Below are 22,202 nucleotides of genomic sequence, written 5' to 3'. Positions count from 1 at the left end.
TGATTATCTGTTGTTCTTCATTGCCTACCAGTAAAGGAATAAAAAGAGTAAAACAGATAGATGAGTGTGGCTTTGTAAATGTCATTGACTTCATTCTCGTAACGCTTCAAATATATACTGCCTGTGAAAGAGAATAAAATTAAGCTCTTAGAAATATGTAAACCTGTTTCTTGAAAATGAAAAACTCAGTACAATTTCAAACATGAAGTGACTTCTGAGTCCATGTAGATGTTTGCTGTTCCTGTCAGTTCTGTACTGCAGGAGATTTTGACCCTAACTTCGCGGTCTCCTCCGATAGTTGTTGCTGCTGCCTTCAACAGTAGAGCAAAGCTGGATGGATTCCACATGGTGCATAAAACACGTGTGAATAATTCAGCGCTGCAATTACATAGCTATCTTCTGGTCCATTTCAGTCAAAACATAAGCATATAAATTAGAATAGTAGCATTTGATTTGAATTTAAGACCAGAAACAACCAGAATGTCTTAAATGTTTTAGCAAAAGAGATGAGAAGACATGTTTGCTATTCTTGGACTCATTTTAATTTGCAAGATTGATGTAGTTTAAGCCAGAACCTCAACTCTAAATCAAGATTTGTCACATAACATGTATGACTTCCCTTTAGCGGTTGCAGGAAGAATGTCTAAATGACTTTAGAATTCTGTTAAAATATGCTTTAAGTCTTTGAAAAATATCCATGGATTTGCTTTTATACGTAAGACATTAAATGAATCTCTTGACATCAGGGTTTTGATGAAGGGCTGTCTAATTGTTCTCCTACGTAGAAGTTATGAAGTAGCCCTGCCTGGACTCTGGCATTGAGATCAGCCCCGGCTTAAATTCTCCGGTCATTCCACACAGGCGCTGGGACTTCAGCCTCCCTCCCCTCCCAGAATAACCAGATCAACAAAGGACAGGTCTAGCGCCGCAGACACACTGTGCGCCGTTACGGAAGGTCTCATGGTAAAATGATTCAGACAGCTTGGTTCATTACAAAAGATGTGCTGGGATAATCCTAGCTTTTTAGTTTTTATTTACTGTTTCCTGGTGTACAGAAATAGGTAGTGGTCATTCGTATAACAGGAGTAGTGAGTTATTGAAGATGGACACGCTTTAAACATCTGTGAACAGTGTCTGCAAATCCTCCCACCGCTGCCGCTGCTTGAGCCAGAAGAGTCTCAAGACCACGGAGCCGAGGTCTGCCATGCGTGTGGCTTTCCGCCGGGGTTCCAGCCTCCTTTGGTCAGCAGCCGGTTCTTATTTCAAACTGTTAGCGTTTGCGACCACAGAAGAAAGCAGCAAATTCACCCTGTTAGGTCTGTGGTGAGCGAATAAAGAAGTGATCGTGGTCACTACCGTTGGTCGAAGGTAAACACCGCAGGGATGTTAGTGCTTCTCAAGTCCCCAGGTCAAACTTCTTGTTGATGTAAAAAGCACCTAGGAGAGAATTTTGAAAATGTTTCCCAGTAGGAAAAGACCTTTAAACAGGTGGGTTGTCCAGCATTGTCATTGTATTTTAATGTCTTTGTGCTGTAGCGTTCTTTTTGGTCTGTCAAATCACACGGATATAAGTAGTCAAAGTCCACACGAGCCGGACACGAACTCCTTAGAAGGGTACAACTGTGTGGATTTTGAAGAAAGTTAATTGCTCTGTTTACTGCATGAATTAGTTGATTGCCTACTTTTATGTAGCCTAAAATTACGTAGACCCAGTTCTTTCATGCAGTTTCTTTTTACCATCCAAGTGACTAACTTGACCATACTGTTAACATGTTTTTAGAGGATTGACGGGTTCTGAGAGAAACATTCTTCTCTCATGTTTTTAACCTTGAATACTTTCTTTGTAAAAGTAGCTTTTAGGAGAAAGCATTCCAGTATCTTAGAAGAAATTATTGTATTAAGATTTCTTGACTCCATTTTTTCCGACTTGCCTATGTACTGAGCCTCTGGGGAAGGTGGGAGTAGGACAAATTGAAATTGGGCATTGTGAAGAAAGACAGGTGGTTTACAGTAAGCCTTCTGGGAAATAAATTAAAGAATTTAAATATAAAAAGATTGGAGGGCAGAAATTTATGTTGGTACCAGTTTTCATCTACATCATTTTCTCACTGATACGTTCAACAGCCAATCTGTCAGAATGCCCCGAGCTCCTCACTGATATGTTTACCAAGAGGTAACATATACACTGCAAGATACTGATGACTTACAGGTAAAACTTTTTTAAATCCTTTCGTTTGGGAGTTTGTCCAATGTCAGTATTTAATACTTCCCCTAATGCCTTTTTCCCATCATAATTATGTAATATGAAGAAATTTGATTTTTTTTCCCTCCAGGTCTCACACAGAAGTCCCCAGGTCCCCTCCACATTATCTCAGCAGGCCGTACATATGTGGTTATCTTTGTCAGGATTGGAAAGCACGGGCATGGAGAATTTTAGGTGTTACTTGATCCAAGGTCAAGAGAGAGAGAACAGTTTCTGACACTCGTGCTCTGGTGTCCCACACTTCCACCTTCAGTAGCAGTTCCAGATCCTGGGTTCTCCACAGTCCTTCTGTACCCTGGAACCTTGGACTCCCTTTGGTTGATTTGTGAATTAACCAAAATTTTTCTGGGTAATTTTATCTTGCAAGTCTTTTTCCATTTGCATTGATTTTAAAAGTAATCAGTATGCAGACAAGACACTATTAAACATTTGAAGATTTTTTTTTAAAAGATTTTATTTATTTGACAGAGATCACAAGTAGGCAGAGAGGCAGGCAGAGAGAGACGGAGGGAGAGGAGGAAGCAGGCTCCCCGCTGAGCAGAGCACCTGATGCGGGGCTCGATCCCAGGACCCTGAGATCATGACCTGAGCCAAAGGCAGAGGCTTAACCCACGGAGCCACCCAGGCGCCCCGAACATTTGAAGATTTTTAGTTAGTATCTCCCCAGCTTGTGAACTGTTTGCGTGCAGGTCAGGTCTGTTTATATAAACCTGCTGTGTACTTGAGGCAGAGGTATGTGTTGATTGTTTAAAGGGTTCCTGAAAACAGTTTCTCTTGTGATATAATGAATAAAGTGTAGGCATCTCATGTTTTCTTAGAACCTGTGTCCTATTCTTGCTTTGTTTGTTCTTATTTTTGAGAGGTGTTAATTATAGATAAGGAAATACAATTCCTGTTTAGGTCTTTTCTTGGTAGACTTTGGTAGAACTCATTGTGTGGTGTGGGACGGTTGATATTTTGGGCTTGCCAGAGTGTGGGAGACTCACTGGTGCCGGCTGGCTGCCGAGGTAGGTCCTGCTTGGACTTGGCGCTGGTTGGGACCTCTCCCATGTTCTAAAGGCACACTCAGAACAGCGGTACCAGAGGGATTGAATTCCTTTTTCTTTCCCCCAAAGTAGTGAAAGAATTCTTTCACTGGAACCAGTCATGGCTCCAAGTAAAAATTTCGTGAGTTTTTTGGTGGTGGGTGTATTTTTGCTGCTGGTTTTTATTTGTTTGTGTTTGAGGTAGTGCCTAAAGGGTGATGCAGAGGTGAGCAAAGCTCAGATCTCCCTTGGGATGAGAAAGAATGTGATTAAGTGAACCTGATGAACTTAATTGGCCAGTTTCCTGTTTGAAGTTCAGTGACATTTGGTTTCCAAAATGATCATTTTATTCATTTATCTTTTTAATTTTACTTAAAAATGTTACATCAGTCATGCTTCAGGTGCCATAGATAATGTTTCTTCATATTTTCCCAGGCAGTGATTACCGTATTCTAGATTTTTAAAAAAAGATACCGTGTCGTCTTCCTTATTTATTTATTTGACAGAGTGTGAGCGAGGGGGCACGTAGGGGGAGGGGCAGGCAGAGGAGAGAAGAGGAGCAGACTCCGCACTGAGCAGGCCCCTGGGATCATCATGACCTGAGCTGAATGAGCCACCCAGGCGCCCCTCGTTTTTAGTTATTTTTTGTTTGTTCGTTTTTAAATAAGGGGAGGGCTGCCCAGCCCAGTGCTGCTGCTGCGGTGGACTGTAAAGGGCTCCCCACACTCGGTGCACTTCTGCGGGTGGTGGGTGCCCACGTGTGCCCACACAAGTGCTGAGTGTTCACGTTGCCTTCGAGGGGTGCTGCTGGAGGAAGAAACACAGCTCTTTTATTTAACTTCAGTTTTAAGCATTAGTCCATATTATTTTTAATGTTCAGAAATAGGGAAAGTGATTAGAAAAGTTTGGCTGTGCTCCAGCTTGCAGAACCCCTTGTATTTCAGCAGGTATAACAGGGAGGGCGTTGGAACCCTCAGGTCTGGGTCTCCTCCCTCTAGTTGCTCCCCCGTGTCCTTGAACAAATTAGTCTTGCTCTGTGAGTCTGCTTCATGACCTGTTAGATGGGGCCACTCGTTGTTCAAAGTGTTGTGAGGATTAAACAAGAGACTGTGTGTTCCTGGCATACAATTAATGTTCTGTCTTCGTGTATTTAGTTTAATTCTTTTTAAACAAAATAACTTTAATAATAATATCAACATCATATTAGAATCCAAAATATGCCTTTGTTCTTTTTTAAAGATAAGATTAAAAAGAGATTTCTTGTGTAGTGTCGACTTTTAAATATAATGAAAATGTAAGTAATCATACAATGGTTCTTTTTAGTTGGTAGAGAAAATATAAATAATAAATATGAAAACTTGTTTTTTAATTGGTCTTGTAAAGAAGATTTTAAGTGGTTTTGTGCTCTTTTTTTTTTTAAGTTCAGAGATAAGACTTGAAACCAAATGGTATGTGTTCGTGGACTCTTCTGTGATTTGGGAATGTGTTTTCTATTTCCTCTGTATATCCCAGTTTTTATGTTCGATGTTTTTGCTACTTCAAATCCTGTTTGGTGGCACACAAGCAAATGTTTATGAATATGTATTGGTGGGAAGCAGACTTCTCGACTTAGGGAACAGAATTAAACTTCGGTAACAGATTTCCTTCCTCGGTGTTGATGTGTTTCTCTTTGGCCCCTTGAAATAACCCCTTACACATCAGAACCCTTGGAACTGCTGAGTGCCGCGGCATTCTGCTGCGAGGACAAGGCTTGACCTTCAGCGCCAGCTGGTTCGCGGGTGTGACTGGTTTATTGCGCAGGTGGTTTTTCCGCCTTCCCTTTTCTGGTTGTTTCAGAATAGATCGGGGGTACTGCGGAAGGTTTTCCTGGAGTGATCGTCTTCCATCGTTTTTTTACCGAACACCCCAGCATTGTGACCCGTTGCCTGTAGAATAAAGTCAGCACTCCTTGGCATGGCGTAGAAGACATTTCAGGCTGGTCTTGGCCTGATTTTTCAGTTTCAGCACTTACCGTTCCCCCCGTCTCCAAACCCAGCCGGCATAAATTGCATGTGCCGTTAGTTCTGCTTGGAATAGTCTCTTCCTTGCATAGCAAACCCCAGCTAATGTTTCCAAACCCATGTCACACACTGCGTTCTTCCCCAGTCTCTTACGGACTCTTGCAGGCAGCATCAGATCCTCCCCGGGGCCCCAGGTCTTCCTTCATAGACCCGTGGTCACACCTTTGCACACCAGGCCACTCCACCAGCTCTGAGCTTCCCAGGGACAGGCGCGTGTCTGAGTCTGTGTTTGGGGACAGAGCCAGAAGTGACTGCTCACAAAATGGCTGCTTCGGTCTGTCCTTCCACAGGAACAATCTCCACACGTGCAGAGGGTTAAGGAGTAGCGAGGTGACAGAAATACAGTCACAAAACCGGAACTCACACCAGCCGAACTGTGTTTCTGTTCTGCTGCGTGACAGGGAGTAGAGAAGCCTTAGTATTACATAAATGTAAATTCTGTAGGTGATTTGTGGGACTGGTGTGTGTTTTGTAGGACAGAAACAATAGCTTTATAGGGTTGCTCTGTCTTTATGACAGGATGAGTAGGAATTTGCTAGCATACTGGCAGACCCAATTTGGAAAATACCAGGGAACTTGGAGAAACCAGATAAAGTTAGAGAAGGCACATGTTTTCATTTTGGAACATTTTTTGCAGAATTCACTTTATTATATTTAATCAGTTAGAAATGGGATTGCTGGGTCACAGGGTGAATATATGTGGAAATTTATCATTACTACTTAAATATCATAGCCCTTTTCCTGCATATGTTAAGTAAAACCAGCCTTCAAATTGCGTTCTTCTTAGTTTTGGGTGAAGTACTGGGTTTGGTGATTGTGCTTTATTGTGAATTGCTATCATGCTTGCTGAACTTTGCTGTGAGCTGTTTCAGGACTTGTACTTTATTTGACCTCTAGAGTCTAGATAAATAGATCACTATTAAATGCAAAACTTTCCACTTCTGACTTAGCGCTTCATATAATCGAAGGCATATAACCTGAGCTCTGAGCTTTACTCTCTCATGGGAGTCTGTCCTACTGAGAACTTGACGGGTTCTGTGGATTGACTGTCTCCACAGCACTTTTTTCGTCCCTCAGTAGCAGAGTGGCCAACAGCAGGGGCAGACAAACCTGATTTTTCCTCCCCACTCTGTCACTTAGTAGCTATTCTGTAAATTCGGGCCATTAATGGTTCCTGTTTGTAGATTTGTTGTTGAGAATTAGCTCAGATAGAGATTTAGAAGGAAGAGCTGACCAGGGTTGGGGAGTGAAGGAGAGGCAGTGGTACTGGTGACTCTCAGATTTCGGGTTTGCTTGACTGGGTGGATCGTTTGAAACAGTTCAGGTGCGGTGCGGGAGAGAAAATGAACGCAGGGTCCATATGTGTGACTTGGGAGATGGAAAGTTTCATGGCCTCACAGATAATTCCTTTCTGCTTTGAAGACGAAGATGAGGAGGAGGAAGAAAGACGATTTACAAAGTTGTGTTGACACACGTGCGCCTCTGCACCAAATGCCTGGGTACAGAGGGCGTGGGTCGCTGTCCTGGGGTGTGCACACTGTTGTCTACCTTATTAAAAGTCAAGGTCTTTTATTCACACAAAGAAAAAAAATGAGCTCAGATAATGGATGTTGATAGCTTACCACAGAACCTGCCACACAGAAAGCAGTACATAATCCCGCCCGGCAGTTACCAGTTCCTACACGTGGGTTTGGAGACTCACTAATCTTCCAGGAACCCAGCTGCAGGGAGATTCTATTACCTGTTCCCCAGCCATCCAAGGATGGGGTCTTCAGCATCTGTCTTCCCTCACCTTCAGCTCCTCCGAATCTTTTGTAGGCTTTTTGAAAGCCTTTGAAAAGGAGCTCAGCCTTACCGATCGCCTCATTATGTGATCTTAACCTTCTTGGTTTTGTGGACTTTGTGAAAATCTGATGATTTGTCTCTGAATTTGTATACATACAACTTTGTGTGTATGGACTCCCAGAAAGTATCCTAATCTTTGAGAATGCCTTAAATTTGAAGTGGGTGGAAAATCTAGATTAGTCAAAGCTTTTTCTCTGTGAGGCATCATACTTAGGATGCCTGCTTATAGCTTTTAAAACTTAGCAAAAATTCAGTTCTTCAAAGGAACTAAAGAATCTGGAAAAAAAAAAAGTGAAAACTGCTATCAACACATTTTACCCCTCAGTAGTAGAAGGAAAACCTTTTGCACATAAACTACAGAGAAACACTTCCTCTGAAGTATGTAGCGTTAATAGATGACTCTCTACCAGTTAGTGAAAGGGAACAGACCGCTTACCTCCTGCTCCCTGGAGAAATATGCAGCCTATCTGGCCCAGGTGTGTTTGGCAAGACCTGTCTGTCCTGTCTTCTGTCGGTCCCTGGGGAACGTGAGGTAGCCGTCTGTAGAGGTGCTGGTGCCTGCGAGACCCCCCAGAGCCTACCGTGGTCTCAGGAGGGCGGGCGTTCTGATGCCCGTGTGCCTCGCGTGAGGATTTGTGGTATCACAGACCAACATCGCAGCCGGTCAAGTCCTTGTTTCCTCAGATGGCACTGCAGTTGCTTACTGGGGATAAGGTTCACTTCATAATATTTGGGAGCAAAGAGAAGATCTGAAAATAGGTTAAACTCATCTTGCTCTAATTTTATTAAAGGACACTTGACATTGGGATTATTTCTTTTTGAAGCAGACCAGCGGTTTAAGATTGCTAGAACTGAAGCCATGGGCCACCGGTGGGGGCCCCTCTCCCTGGCATCCTGGCATTGTGCGTTCTCGCTGTCGTCTGGGACCCCACGTGATCCTAAGGATTATCTTGATGTGGATAGTTGCTATTTTTATTCAGTGTGGAATGATACAGAATTTTCATCTAAGTCCAATACTATATTAAGGTTTCACACTTCACATGCCGTCTTACATTGGAGTAGGTCCCAAAGAATTTACGGTCATTGCAGTAATAGTCTGAGTAGTCCCAAGTCCAGGTGTCCCTGAGAAAGCGGAGCGCACAGACTCGGGCGTCCCGTTAGTAGGCTGTGTGTTGACCGTTCTGTCCGCTCGAGTCGCGTGTCTTTAGAGCATGCCTCTAGGGACAGTTCATTCCGTCGCCCAAGTGTGTAGTGCACTGGGCGAGAGGGAGCCGCTGGGGAGCCTCCGCAGAGTGGTGTGTGACAGATGCAGGTTTCTGGAGAGAACCTGAGTGTGACAGCCCGTGGCTGAGGAGAGACTGTGATGGTGGGGGGTTTGGGTAGTGGTCTGCGGGGGAGGTGAGCTGACTGTAAGGGAAAACTGGCAGAGAGGGAGGTTAAGAAAAAGGGAACCAGTAAATCAAGACTGCATTTCTGTGCAAAGAAACCATTATTGTTTGGTTGAACTCCACAGGACCGTGGTAAAGACAAGATTTAGGGGGTGGTGAGTCAGAGGAAATACGATTTGAGGCAGGTCTTTGATTTCCCGTTTGAGACCCGCATAGGAGTTTATGGCCCTGAGTGAGGTAACGAAGCGTGGCTCCTGTGTCCTCGGGTTCTAGAGCTAGATGCCGCGTGGCTGGGAAGCCGGACAAGGCCTCCCAGGTAAGGAGTGTCCGCAGTCGTAGCGTCACCAGAAAAGGCAAGCCTGCGAGAGAGTCATCGACCCCGTTGTTGACTCTGAAATGACCGCAGAAACACGCCCACGGTGGAGTTCTGGTTTGTCGCGGAACAGGTACGCGGCTTGTGCTTTTGGTCCTTCCTTGGCCACTGGGGCTGGTCGGATACAGAAGGGCACGGGCGGGGGGGAGACAGCCTCACGATAAATTGCTGCCGGGAGCACAGCCGAGCACCTGCTTTTGAAGACCTGGTACCCTGGGGCGGCCCCCGCCGCAGTCCTGATGGGACGTGGGGTACTGGCTGCTTCACTACAGCGGGAAGGAACAGCGGGACCCAGCCCGCGGGGTTCGTTCAAGGTTCGTTCTGCGTCCTCGCCCGGCCAGGCTCACAGGCCCCCGGATGTCTCGAGTTCTTGGCAGGAAGTCGTCCCAGTCAGGCCCAGCAGGCCTCTCCACAGCAGCGAGCCCTCGGAACTTCAGCCGCGTCTGCTAGCCGTTCTCGTCCCCAAGTCTTTGCCTTCTTGAGTATTATCCTTCCCAGCTCTTACGCCTTTTCCTTAATTCTGGAAGGTCGCCGTCCCTTGCTTTTGTCGAAGAACGCATCCGAGCTGGCCGGCTTAGAAAACGTTCCGGTTCCCTCCAGCCCACGCTCGCGGTCCAGGCACGGCGCACCCGTGATGTGAAGGGGTGGGCAGGCCGGGTCGCGGAGCAGCCGGAGGAGCCCGCCGCGGCCCGGCTCCTGGAGCAGCGGGGCGGAGAGCGGGCGCCGGGACCGGGGGCCTCGGGCCGGGAACCGGCGGCGGCTGCTCGTGCGCTCCTCGGGGCCAAGCCTGAGAGGTGGCCTGGGCTCTTAGCGAACCACCCTCCCGGGAGCTCCCCGGCCCCCCGCCGCCGTAACATCCCCCGACCAGCTCCTCAGCCGGAATGTGGGGCCTGGCGCTTGTCCTTCACTGGCTGCTGTCCCTGTGTTACTGAGGAACGTGAGGGCGGCAGTTCCAGAAATCAGAACAGTTCCCTGACCACATCTCAGTCGCCCTTAGGGTACTGCCTGTGACCCGTGGTGCAGCCAAACCAGGAATGTGCTTTTCAGAACATGAGTGTGGCGGGCCGTTGTTCCTCAGAGAACTCCCCACCCCAAACAGCTTTAGCCTTCCTCTCTCAAAAAGGAAGAGCTCACAGTGGAGTACTCTTCCCCGTATCCCCGATGCCGGTGAGCTTCCCTCCGGACCCGAGAGATCAAAGAAGGGACTGTCTCGTTGGTTGTCACTAGGCTTTTCTGCCTCAAAGTGTTGTTGGGACCTAAAGAGCCGGAGGGCTCACATTTCAGTCTCCTCAGAAGCCCTTGTGCAAAGAAAGCTTCAGAGCCAGCGTTGTCAGGAAGCGGTTAGGGAAACTACGCGTACGATAAGAGTATTAAACAGTCTGTGTGACATTTTGTGTACGGTTGCTGGGAGTCCGTAGTCATGTGTGTGTTTTTCTCTTAGGTTCATTTTCCAGACACTGAAAGAGCAGAATGGCTAAATAAGGTAAGAGTGGAACGTACTAAATACCCCATTATCAGTGGGAGTTAGAGAATGAGATGCCATCTTTCCAGTTTTGGGAATTTGCATGTTGACAGTTTGTGAACTCATTTGGACTTCGTGGACTGGCTCCTGCTATCAAAAAAATGGAGTCATAACTAATACGTTACTTTTTAGATGGTGAAAAACTGTGTCTTTAACATGAAAAAATTGATGATATTTTCGTAGTTGTGTATTTGATCTTGTGTCTACTTCACTCATTGGCTAGTGCTCAAGTCTATTTTATAATTATAAGCAGAATTTTTGAAAATATTATGAAAAGGGAGATAATTCCCAAGAAACCTAGTAATAGATTAATAATCCTTTTTAAAGTTATTTTTTTAAGATCATATACTTTGAAGTAGATGTTTCCCCCCATATTTTATATATCCTTATAGATTCATGATTGCCTTACAGCACCAGAAGTTAGTCCATCATTAAAGAAAGCCCATTAATGCTTATTAAGATCTAGACAGTTTTAGGTTTTTAGAAACAAGCTGAAACCACAGGGTTTTCTGATTTTTTTCCCTAAGCAACTTTAAATGTGCTGACAGGCTTAAATGGAATGCTTAACCAGAATAATTTCTGCAACATATTAGTTAATCTGTAGTTTATTGTTGTAGCACATTTTTGAAATTCAGATCGTGTTCGTTTTGCATAACAAATGAGACACATACCCCCTTTAGTTTTCAAAAATTCTGGTAAACTATAGAGGTGTAATTTTTCATGATGATGGAAGTACATTATTACATCTTGGTACGTAGTACATTACTGTGTATTAGAGCATTTTGTTTGACATGAGTTCGTTCTTCTTCACAGACTGTAAAACATATGTGGCCTTTCATTTGCCAGTTTATAGAGAAGTTGTTTCGAGAAACTATAGAGCCAGCTGTGCGGGGAGCAAACACCCACCTTAGCACTTTCAGTTTCACTAAAGTTGACGTGGGTCAACAGGTCAGTTTCTTCTTAAGTATCCTTTGTGCACATGGTAAAATTGGTGTGAAAACTTTAAAAAATTTATGAAATGACTTCAGGTTACTTTCTAGATTAAATTGCTACGGGGGATTAGCAGGCTGTCTCTGAAGCTGGTCCCAGTTCTGCTCCTGGGGATCGCCCTCCCCTTGTCTGTCCCCTTGTGTGTTACACTCATTCTTCCCCTGTGGTCTTCGGCCCATTTGGTTTCCTTGGTTGGTTTCTTTCAGGTCCCAGCCTGTCTTTCTACCCCTGCATCCTTCTGTCAGAATTTCCCTTGTACAGTTTTTCACAGTCTGTCTAGTTGGGGTTTGATATGTGAATTCATACTGAAAGTTTAATGACTGACAACAAACTTAAAGGCGTTTACCCCTCAAGATGTATAAATACAATAATTCAGGACTCCAGTGCCAGGCTTACAGAATTATATTAATTATGTAAACGAAGGGAAAGGTAGATTTTGTTGTTAGAATCATGCACAAATAAATACATCCAATTCCTAATCCTTCTAGTGAAGGCCTCAAGACAGCATCTAAATTAGTCGATCATGGCTGGCTTCTTTTTCCAAGTCCCTGTTTACAGTGATTAGCAACAGTTCGGGGTAACATTGTTTTTAATTGAGGTATAATTGGCATGTAACACTGTGTTACTTTCCAGGGTAACAGTGTTTTGTCTGCCTAATGGAAATTCAGAATTCAGTAGTAATGTAAATACACCTACGCAGTTGACACACACTTTGTGCACGCACACAGTAGGGCGACGCGGCACACCTTCGCCGGCTGCTGCAGTTCACGTGTCCTTGCTTCAGACCAGGGTCTTCATAATGTGGCCAGGGGTGTCTGACTCGGGCGCTGTCGTGTCTGCACCCGCAGGCTCGTGCCCGTCCTCTGCTCCTGGATGCTTCGTCTTAACCCACAGTTACTCAAAATCCAGGTCTCCACTGCGGGCATATGTGTTGCACTTAGTCACTTTTCCTCTTGGCTGGGAGGTTTCCAGGTGTGTTAGAAGCCTGGGGTCTGATCACCCTGTTGTTCAAGCGCATAAGGGCCTGCGCAGGACGCCTGTGTCCACTTACCTTTCAGGTGTACTTGACCTTCTCTGACATAAAATGATAACAACAAATAGGAAAACACAATCACGAGGTGGAACGCTGTGTGAGCATGAAGCAGAGGTCGTACACTCTTTCTGTAAAAAGTCTGGCGTTACATATTTCAGTCCTTGAGCCCATAAAGTCTTTGAGGCTTATTCTTCTCTGCCCCACCCCCATTTCTTTTATAATCGTTTAAAAATGGAAAAACCTTTCTTAGCCAAAGGCTAAGTTGAACCTGCAGGCCATGGTTTGCAGTCCCTTAATGTAAGATGATAGGCTTGTGTTTGTGGAGACTAGAACTCTAACTCCAGCTGGATTTGTTTTAGGGAGAATTATGTTCACTTGGTATTACGCGCTCTTTAAGTTTGATACTAAGATTATCCTTGGAGAACAGAAGAGTACTAAGAGTAGTGCTGACTCGGTAAAGGCGACTTGACATCATCATCACCTGCACTGCTGCCTTACAAGTACAGGCGATCTCGGGCTCTCTGAGGAAGGAACAGGCTAGAAGGACGTGCAGAGCCCCAAGCACAGTTCTTTGTACACACCTGACGTGCTGGCTGAGTCTCTCAGTCAGCTGAGTTCTCTTGCCTTTAAGTGTCTGTCCTGTGTTGCAGAAGGCTCAGTCACCTGGAGTGGGCGTGGCCTCGCTGCTTCTCCTAACATCAGATGTCATGTTCAGCGGAGGAAGGGGATATTGTCTAATCAAACATTTAAACTAAAGGTCCTACGCTACCTGTATCCCACTTTCACTCATCAACAGAGTGATTTGAACTGTATTCTCTGTGATTCATAGTCTGTGCGTGTCTGAGCCAGTGTCATCAGGCAAAACGCCAGGAACCTAGGATAGTAGCAGATGGAGATGCTCAAAGACTTAGAGTTTTGTTTTGTTTTTAAGATTTTATTTATTTGTAAGAGAGAGCACAAGCAGGGGGAGCAGTAGGCAGAGGGAGAAGCAGGCTCCCTGCTGAGCAAGGAGCCCGAGGTAGGGCTGGATTCCAAGACCCCGGGATCATGACCTGACCTAAAGGCGGACACTTAACCAACTGGGCCACCCAGGCGTGCCCCCCGCCACCACAAAGACTTAGAGTTTAATCCTACAGCCCGTTGAGGGGTGAGATGTTGGGGCACCTAAACTGTCACAGTAAGCTGTAGTACTCCAGAGGTAAGGAATCCCTTCCGCTTGAGAGTTCGATGCTCGGAGGTGAGGTTGAGAACTTTCCTAGAAGCAGTCTCAAAGTGATAAAATGGGAGGTTTTGAAATGGTGTTACAGCTGGGTCCTTGAAACATGACAGTTATTATAACCTGCCTTTTCTTTTTGCAATCATGTCTCTATTAATGGTTAAATTAAGACTAGGTTAGAATTATACCTACAGCCAGTATTTTTCATTCACTGAAAAGCCCCGTTCTTGTGAAAATTTTAAGAAATGAAAAATTACAAGTCATAGAGGAAAAAAAGAAAGGAAATTGTGTTTCAAACCATGTAACAACAAGTTAGAGGGAAAGGATCGAAGTAAATTGGAAGAAACAGGGCCACGGGGTTGGACCTTTAAGTACTCACTGCGCATCAGACACGCTCCTCCTGTCCTTTGATTTCATAGTAACCTCGTTAGACGGATGCCACTTAGTATCCACACTTCACAGATAGGACACTGGAGAATGGAGGCCTACGGACTTGCCCAAAGCGAAGCAGCTACTACACTGAAAGCAGAAGTTTAGTTCCTGTAGCCTAGTGCTAGACTTGTTCTCATCTCTGTGCCGCATTGTAAGGGTGGGTTTTATTTTTTAAATAAGCATTTTAAAATAAGCTGCCTCTTGTTTCAGCCCCTCAGGATCAATGGTGTTAAGGTATACACAGAAAATGTGGACAAAAGGCAAATAATTTTAGATCTTCAGATTAGGTAAGTTTGTGTGTGTGTGTGTGTGTGTGTGTTGTATTTATGTCACAGTTAATGGACTATAATGTCATTCAGCTGTACCCATAAAGTGGAAGATATAAGGAGGATACTTCTTACCTGATGTGTGGTAGAATTTGACTAAATTGTTGAAGACCCAAATTTATTTATTTTCTGTGTCTTAATTCCTGATAGCCTAGATAATTGCCAGTCATAAGCATGTTAAATTAAAAATATCAAAGACCCTACAAGAAAACTGCAGGCCCATACCCATTATGAACACTGATGCCAAAATCCTTGTCAAAATAGTAGCAAACTGAATTCAGCAACGTATTAAAAGAACTATACACCATGACCAAGTGCGATTTACTCCTAGAACGCAAGGATCCTTCAGCATATACAGATGAATCCTCACCACGTTAACAGAACAGAAGGGGGAAAGAAACACATGATCATTTCAGTTGATGTAGAAAATGCACTTGACAGAATTAATTATTTTTCCATGATAAAAACACTCAACAAACTGGGAACAGAAGAAAACTACTTCAGCATAATAAAAGGCACATGTGAGGGGTGCGTGCCTGGCTCAGTCAGAGGAGTGTGCGACTCTTGATCTCAGGGTCATGAGTTGAAGCCCCATGTTGGATGTAGTGATTACTTAAATAAATTTACAAAATAAAAAGGTGTATGTGAGGAGCCCCCAGTAGGCATCATACTCAGTGGTGCGAGACTAAGCTTTTCTTCCAAGATTAGGAGCAGGCATGTCCACGGTGACCACTTTCATTTAACATGGCATTGGAAGTCCTAGCCCGAGCCGCTAGGTAGGAATAAAAAGACAAGGCATCCAGGTTGAATGGAGGAGGTAGAATTGTCTCTGTTCACATGTGGTATGATCTTATATGTACAAAACCTAAAGGATTCCACAGAAAAACCTCGTAGACCTAATAAATTCAGCAAAGCAGCAGAATATAAAGTCGGCACACACAAGATCAGTTATGTTCTGTGTGCTAACTGTGCACATTCCAAAAATGAAATCTCATTTACAATAGAATCAGAAAGAATAAAACTCTTAGGAATTAGCCAAGAAGGTGAAAGACATGTACAAAGAAACTATAAAACACTGCTGAGAGAAATACAGGAGATGGAAGGCATCCCGTGTTCTTCATCTGGAAGACTTAACGTCACTGCATGTCAGCACTAAAAGCAGTCCGTAGAAGCAGCACAGTCCGTGTAATCACGTGTCCAGTGAGCGCTTAATATCCGAAAGTGTAAGAAACCCCTAAAACTCAACAAGAACGCACAGCCCGGTTCAGAAATCGACAAAAGGTCTTGAATGGACATTTTTCCGAAGAAGATGTGCAAATGTACAGCGAGCACATGAGAGGATGCTCCCCTCGTTGATAACCAGGGAGACGCAGATCACAACAGTGAGCTACCACCTGACCCCAGTAGGACGGCTGCTGTCCCACAGTAGAAGGCAGCGGGTGTCGGCGTCGGTGTGGACGTGGGGAAACTGGACCCCTCGTGCACCGTTGACGAGCGTGTACAGCGGTGCGGTTGCCGCTGTCCCTCAGAAAATTAAACAACTAATACAAGACCCAGCAATTCCACTTCTGGGTCCATAACCAAAAGAACTGAAAATGTTTCGAAGAGTTACCTGTACGCCTGCAGTCATAGCAGTTCGCAGTAGCTGAAATGCGGAGGCAGCCCAGACGTTCATCGGCAGAGATGGGTAAGGAGAATGGGGTCTGGACACGCAGTGGCACTTCAGTCACCTTCAGAAAAAACAAAAAGGAAATTCTGACACATGCCGCAACGTGGATAGACCGTAAGGATGTTATGCGGAGGGTGGTGAGCCCGTCACACCACGACAAACACTGTACGACCCCACTTACACGAGGTCCTTCGAGCGCTCAGACGCCTGGAGAAAGAAATTGCCCTGCTGGGCTCCAGGGCCTGGGGGCGGGGAAATGGTAAGTGGTTCCCTGGGGACGGAGTTTCAGTTTTGTAAGATGGACGAGTCCTGAAGATGATGGTGGCGCCGGTCCCACGAGGTGAATGTGCTCGATGCTGCTGAACCACACGCTTACAGATAAGCCAGATGGTCCACTTTACGTTCTTTATATTATACCACAAGAAAAAATAATTGGGAAAAAGGTGAACTGACAATCTGCCCGGCCCCACACCTGGCAGATAAAGGTGGTTTTGTTTGGCTCTTGTCCTCATTCTTTGTGAGCTTGCTCACGGCTTCCCACATCCCTGTGAGGCCTAGTAACGAGCTGTGGAAGGGCAGCTGCCGACGTGCGCCCCTGACAGACCCAGTCCATAGTTTTGTTTCTTACCTTGACGAAGGATCATTGTGTTTTATAGTGTTGCCTTTGAGTTTCTGAAGTGTATGAATGTAGTCCTTGTACAGGGTTGGCACTGATCACTTTTACTTTAAAAAGGAGCATTGACTGCCTCTGAGGATCTGATGGGAAAATCTGCACCTTTAAAATACCAGGCACGACTGTGAGCATTGTTGTCATCAGTGGGATAAAAGGAAGCCCGACTGTGTCTTCAGCTCAGCTGTACCCTGGGACTGTCCACTAGTCTGCTAACGAGCTACATGAGGAGAGAAACTGTATTCTCTTATTCTGGCACTGAGGGAGGATTTCATACACATTTATTAAATAAACATTTGAGGGAGTCAGTCCGTGGATGCCATGGTGAAGACGCAGTCTGGCTTTCATGGTTTTAGCAGTCAGAACAACATATGCAGATTATGCTGCTCAGATATTTATGTCTCTGAAGAAAATCTGCATTCTCCTTTCTGTGTGTTCTAGACTGGGACTTTAGGTTATTGGTGGTAGAGACGGGGAAGGCAGATATTAGGAAATACAGTAATCAGGTCTTAGGGTGAAGAAGAGAAAGTTTTGAGATGGTTTTTTAATAGGTGATTTTACCAGCTAGATCCAGCATTTTGCACAGTGAGAAGAATCTACAGGTGCTGGCTGTAGCACCAGGACATAAATATTGGAAGAATTCGTCCCAGATGCCTTTCATTAGTGTTGTACTTGTGTGCTTTCCAGCATCCGTCACACTGGCCCCAGATGTGCTCAGGCTGGAGCATGACGTGCTGCTTCCGAGGGTGGGAGTCGGGTCACAGAGATCCCGCACAGAACGTAGACGATGTTTCGAGCTCACATTAAGAATAGATGCAAGCCTGACGTTCAGCATCAAACTAATTCTTGTTTCGTTTGCTCGTTTTGTACTAATGATTGAAATGACTTAATCACTGAGTAAAATTGGTGCCCCGAAGAGACGCATCACTTCTAACCTCTGACGTCACAGAGCCCTGGAGCACTGCTGTTAGTTTTCTCATGACCAGGGAGCATGGGTGCGAAATTTACTTGTGGCGAGACATAATCTAAGCTTTTTTTTTTTTTTTTAATGTTTTAAACAAACACAGTTGTTTGAGAAACAGATGAAAACCGTACTCCAGCAGAAGACTGATCCAGAAGTCGCAGGTTGGGAAGTGACGTGTGTAATTGGTGTGGCCGTGTCAACTCTGCTAGCAGGGACATCTGTGATCTGGGCAGTAAACACTCAGACATGGGCCTCACGTTACAGTGCAGGCTTGTTTTGGTTGTTTTGCTGTCATTTTACTCAGATTCTATGCCTTGCAGGTCTGTGGTGATTAAGAGACAGTAATACAGAACTTTCTCTGCTAGTTTTGTAGGAAACTGTGAGATTGACTTGGAGATCAAGCGGTATTTTTGTAGAGCTGGTGTGCAAAGTATACAGGTAAGGTTTTAAAAGTTTCATAGTCTTCTAAAATTCTCTATGCTCCATTCAAAAAAAAAAGTGAAGTTTTTATTAACTCAGAATTTCTTTGAAGTTAAGTTTTCTATTTGTAGGTTTTACTTGAGAGAAACATGAAGTCCGATGCTGAGAAGTCACTAAGATGCTCATGTATCCTCCTTCTTGCATCAGTAAATGGCCTGTGGAATTGTCTTCTGTGACATGTTTTGGTTTCCCATTTGAATTTAGATTCATGGAACAATGCGGGTGATCCTGGAACCGTTGATTGGAGACATGCCCCTAGTGGGAGCCTTGTCTATCTTCTTCCTTAGGAAACCAGTAAGTCAACATTAATTTCATGTTCTCATTAACTGACAAAGACATGTAGAGAAGCGTCCTCCTCTCACAGTTCCCTTTTCTGATACATGAATCCTTTGAGTGTTTTTATACTTCTTTATGCTCTCAACGGAGGGCTTCATCTCTGATTGGTCCAAGTCACAGAACGAGTCAGTCTGGGAGCCCAAGCTGACAAAGTTGCTGTCATGAATCTTGCAACCCCGCCAACAAAGGTTGCCATCATTGACAAGCAGAGCCTTTCCGTTGTGGTATGTTTAATGAACTACACAGTAGATGATTGTTAAGGCATTAAGGTGTTTGGTCTGGTTTGGTTTGGATTGAACTATGGGTTTCTTCAGGGTTTTTTTGTTTCTTTGTTTTTTCTTCAAGTACACTACACGAAATGTGGAGCCAGTGTGGGGCTTGAACTCATGACTGACTGCCCCACCCAGACACGCCTACTGACATTGGATTAACCGTAGTAATCATCACTTCACGTTGTTGGCGGGTATACACACACACATACACACACACGTGTGGAAGAGATAGATGTGTATCCCACATTTTATTACAAGTAGCCAGTACTTACTAGTCATTATTAGCTCAAAATAAGTTCGCAAAAATGTCATTCCTGCCTAAGTGACCCCTCACCTCAGCCCCTCCCCTCCCTTTGACTCTTCCTAAGGCTCCTCCCCCTCACCTGGGTGGCTCCTTCCCTGCAGGGATCCTCCTCATGTGGACTCCTGCAGCCTCTGACCGGCTTCCTGCCTTGGCTCTGTCCTCAGTACACTTGACCACTAGGGTCAGCTTCCCAAGGTGCGAACTGACCCACTCGGGAGCATCTGTCCCTTGCAGACAGTCCTCATGGTCTGGGTGGGGTCTCTCTCCAGCCTCATTTCCTGGCACGGCCCCTGGTGAGTGTCCCCATTTCCAGCCACAGGGAGGAAGCATAATCCAAGGACGGTACCGGCCCCCATCGTCTTGCCTCTCCTCCCTTTGTCGTTCCTACTCCCGGAACACTGTTTCTGTCCCTTCCAGAGACACAGGTAGTCCGCTTTCGCCCTTGTTCCCCTGCTGCCATCCTGTCCCGTGTGCTGTGGCGCACTGCTCGTGAGCTCGTTGAAAGCCACAGCCATGTCCGTCTCGTGCAGTTTGGTAAATGTCCGATGGAGGAATTGACCGGTTTCTCAGTTACCTTTCTATGATTCACCATTTTTATAACTTCTGTGAGTCCTTTTTGGAGGTGTCATTAACATTATGTATAGTTTAAATAGGAATATGAATTTTTATAGTTTGATTTAAAGAACTTAATGCAAACTGTTATTGTTGGGTTTTTTAAAAATACATGTTTATTTTAGACCAAAGTACAAATGGCATTTTTTCTGTGCAAAAACACAAGAATTTAAGTGTCTTCACTTCCTTACCACTAAAAGTACTACTCTGATTTGCTTCTTATTGCTTAAATAACAGGCTTATTTTGAATGTGTTTTGACTACATAAAACACTAAAATTAAAGGAATTAAGGAATCTCTGTGTTAAAATTTAATTTATTAAAATTTTGAGAAATGAAGAGTTCCATAAAAGATATAAAATTCATGTTTTTTTTTCCATATACCAGTTGTTTAAAAGCCATTATATGGTTAAGAAACATCCTTCATGAATGAGTATAAAAAACTAATCTTTAGTAGATGGCTAAGTATTTTTGATTTACAGGGAATTTTTAACAACTAAAGACCTTTTTTCAGTTCAGAAAATAATGAAATCCAAATCTTTAAATCTCCCTCAGTACTTAGTAGAACTCTTCCTTAGGTCGGATCTTCCGTAGGTATATTTACTTTAAAAATAATGGGCGCCTGGGTGACTCAGTTGTTAGGCATCTCCCTTCGGCTCAGGTCATGATCTCAGGGTCCTGGGATCCAGCCCCACATCACGCTCCCTGCTCAGCGGGAAGCCTGCTTCTCCCTCTCCCCTGCGCCCTCCCCCCACTTGTGTTCCCTCTCTCGTATCTCTGTCAAATAAATGAATAAAATCTTTTTTAAAAAATTGTAATGTAACTTCCAAAAAAAATCTTAGTGTCAGAAATGGATGAGGCTGTGAAAAGTTCAGGATCATTCATTTCCTTATATGGTGAGTAAAGTTGCCAAACATACGCTTTGGAGAGAAGGGAATTTTTTTTTTCTCCAGTTATTTTTGACTGGAAAATATGAGAACAGAACTCGCTTCTGGTTGCCAAGTAATTCTTCCTCACCCTAAGGAAAAACACAGCTACAAAGATTTGGGGGTTTGGGCTGTCCAGATGCTTTAGGAGAATACTGCCAGAGACTCTTTTAAACCTTTGTACGTTTCTATTCTTGTTCGTTTGTTGCAGTTATTTTTGATAATGTGCTACTTGTTTAAAAAAACAACAACAACTAAGAATTTCTAAAGTGACAAACTTTCAGAGTATAGTGAAAGCGGTATGTGTGATGGTTCAGTGACAGACTTGGGTTTCCCAGCCTGGTCTTCCACACCTGGTTTTTCTCTTCTGACCGTATGCCTTGAACAGCTTGTTTAATTCTCCTAAGCCCAAGTCTCCCCATCTGTGACACAGGGACTGCATGTCAGTAGGCGTCTCCCCATCTGTGACACGGGGACTACTGCCTCACAACCCTAAATGTCAGTAGGTATAAAACAGTAGATGCCTAGTTCATGGTAAGTCCTCAGATTTTAAAGAAATTAAGTATTTTCCTGTACATAGGTTTAGCATTCTGGTGGGTCTTAATACCAGAAGTCAAGTTTTGGTAGACATAAAAACTTGGGTGAAGGTTCTGGTAGGAGCCAGAAAAGCCAGTGTCTCCCGTCGGCCATGTCACGGGAAACTGGCCGTTCACTTGGGCTAACCTGACTGTTTCTGAAACTGCCTCTGGCGTGCACTCAGAGGTGTTTCAGAATCCCCAGTTCTTTGTTGGGTTATTCCAAGAGCACAGATGAGCCTCAAGTAAATCCACCTTCCAGAACTTATTCCGGAGATGATCTCGGGTGTGCCCACAGTCTGTTTGTCCCAAGAGGGTCCTCCCAGCTAGCAGAGTCCTTGAACCACAGATTGCATTTTTACAGATGGAGAAAGGCAAGTATCTTCCTTTTACGGTGACTGTGAGAAGAACTTGAGTCCTGTTAGCTACAAGTCCAGCAACTGAGACACCTTAATCAGAGGAAGGGAAAAGGAAAGGCTTCAGCTAAACGAAGACAGCATGTATTGTTCTCTCATAAAACCACTGGAGTGCAGCACTTGAAGCCTTTGTGACTGTCTGTCACCCACGCCTGATTGCTCCACTCTCTTCCCTGTGGGACCAGCCTCCTCTGGTCTTCTAGTCCACATGTCAGGAACAGGGCTGCCGGTGCGCTCAGGAGGCGGTGCGGCTTCCTGCTTTCCCTTCCTTGTCCCTGCGGTGTCGGATCCAGGCGCCTAGAATGGCAGGAAGGAGGAACGTTGCAGTGTTTGGATCAGGCTCCTGGAAGCCAATTCCTAGAACCCTGTGTAGATGGCAGGAGCGGGGTGGAGAGGCTGGGCTGGGCAGACGGGTCCACCAGAGTCTACCGGACTGGAGAGGGTCCCAGACTTAAACTACACCTCAGGTCAACCTGGGAGCTTTGGGGGTATTTATCCTTCCGGGTG

General features: G+C 44.8%; 1 protein-coding gene across 2 annotated transcripts in view; it reads left to right on the top strand.

The window, feature by feature from the left end:
* Window positions 1–22,202, top strand: part of ESYT2 (extended synaptotagmin 2) — a 78,521-nt gene that overhangs the window by 16,021 nt on the left and 40,298 nt on the right. For both annotated transcript variants that reach the window (XM_080818122.1, XM_080818121.1), the window contains exons 2-6: window positions 10,396–10,437; window positions 11,290–11,424; window positions 14,358–14,434; window positions 18,142–18,214; window positions 18,461–18,550. In XM_080818122.1, the coding sequence (XP_080674248.1) occupies window positions 10,396–10,437; window positions 11,290–11,424; window positions 14,358–14,434; window positions 18,142–18,214; window positions 18,461–18,550 (417 nt within the window). The remainder of the gene's footprint in view (window positions 1–10,395; window positions 10,438–11,289; window positions 11,425–14,357; window positions 14,435–18,141; window positions 18,215–18,460; window positions 18,551–22,202) is intronic.

This window comes from Martes martes (genome assembly GCF_963455335.1).
Source record: "Martes martes genome assembly, chromosome: 11".
Lineage (NCBI taxonomy): Eukaryota > Metazoa > Chordata > Mammalia > Carnivora > Mustelidae > Martes > Martes martes.
This window is presented reverse-complemented; position numbering and strand designations above follow the sequence as displayed.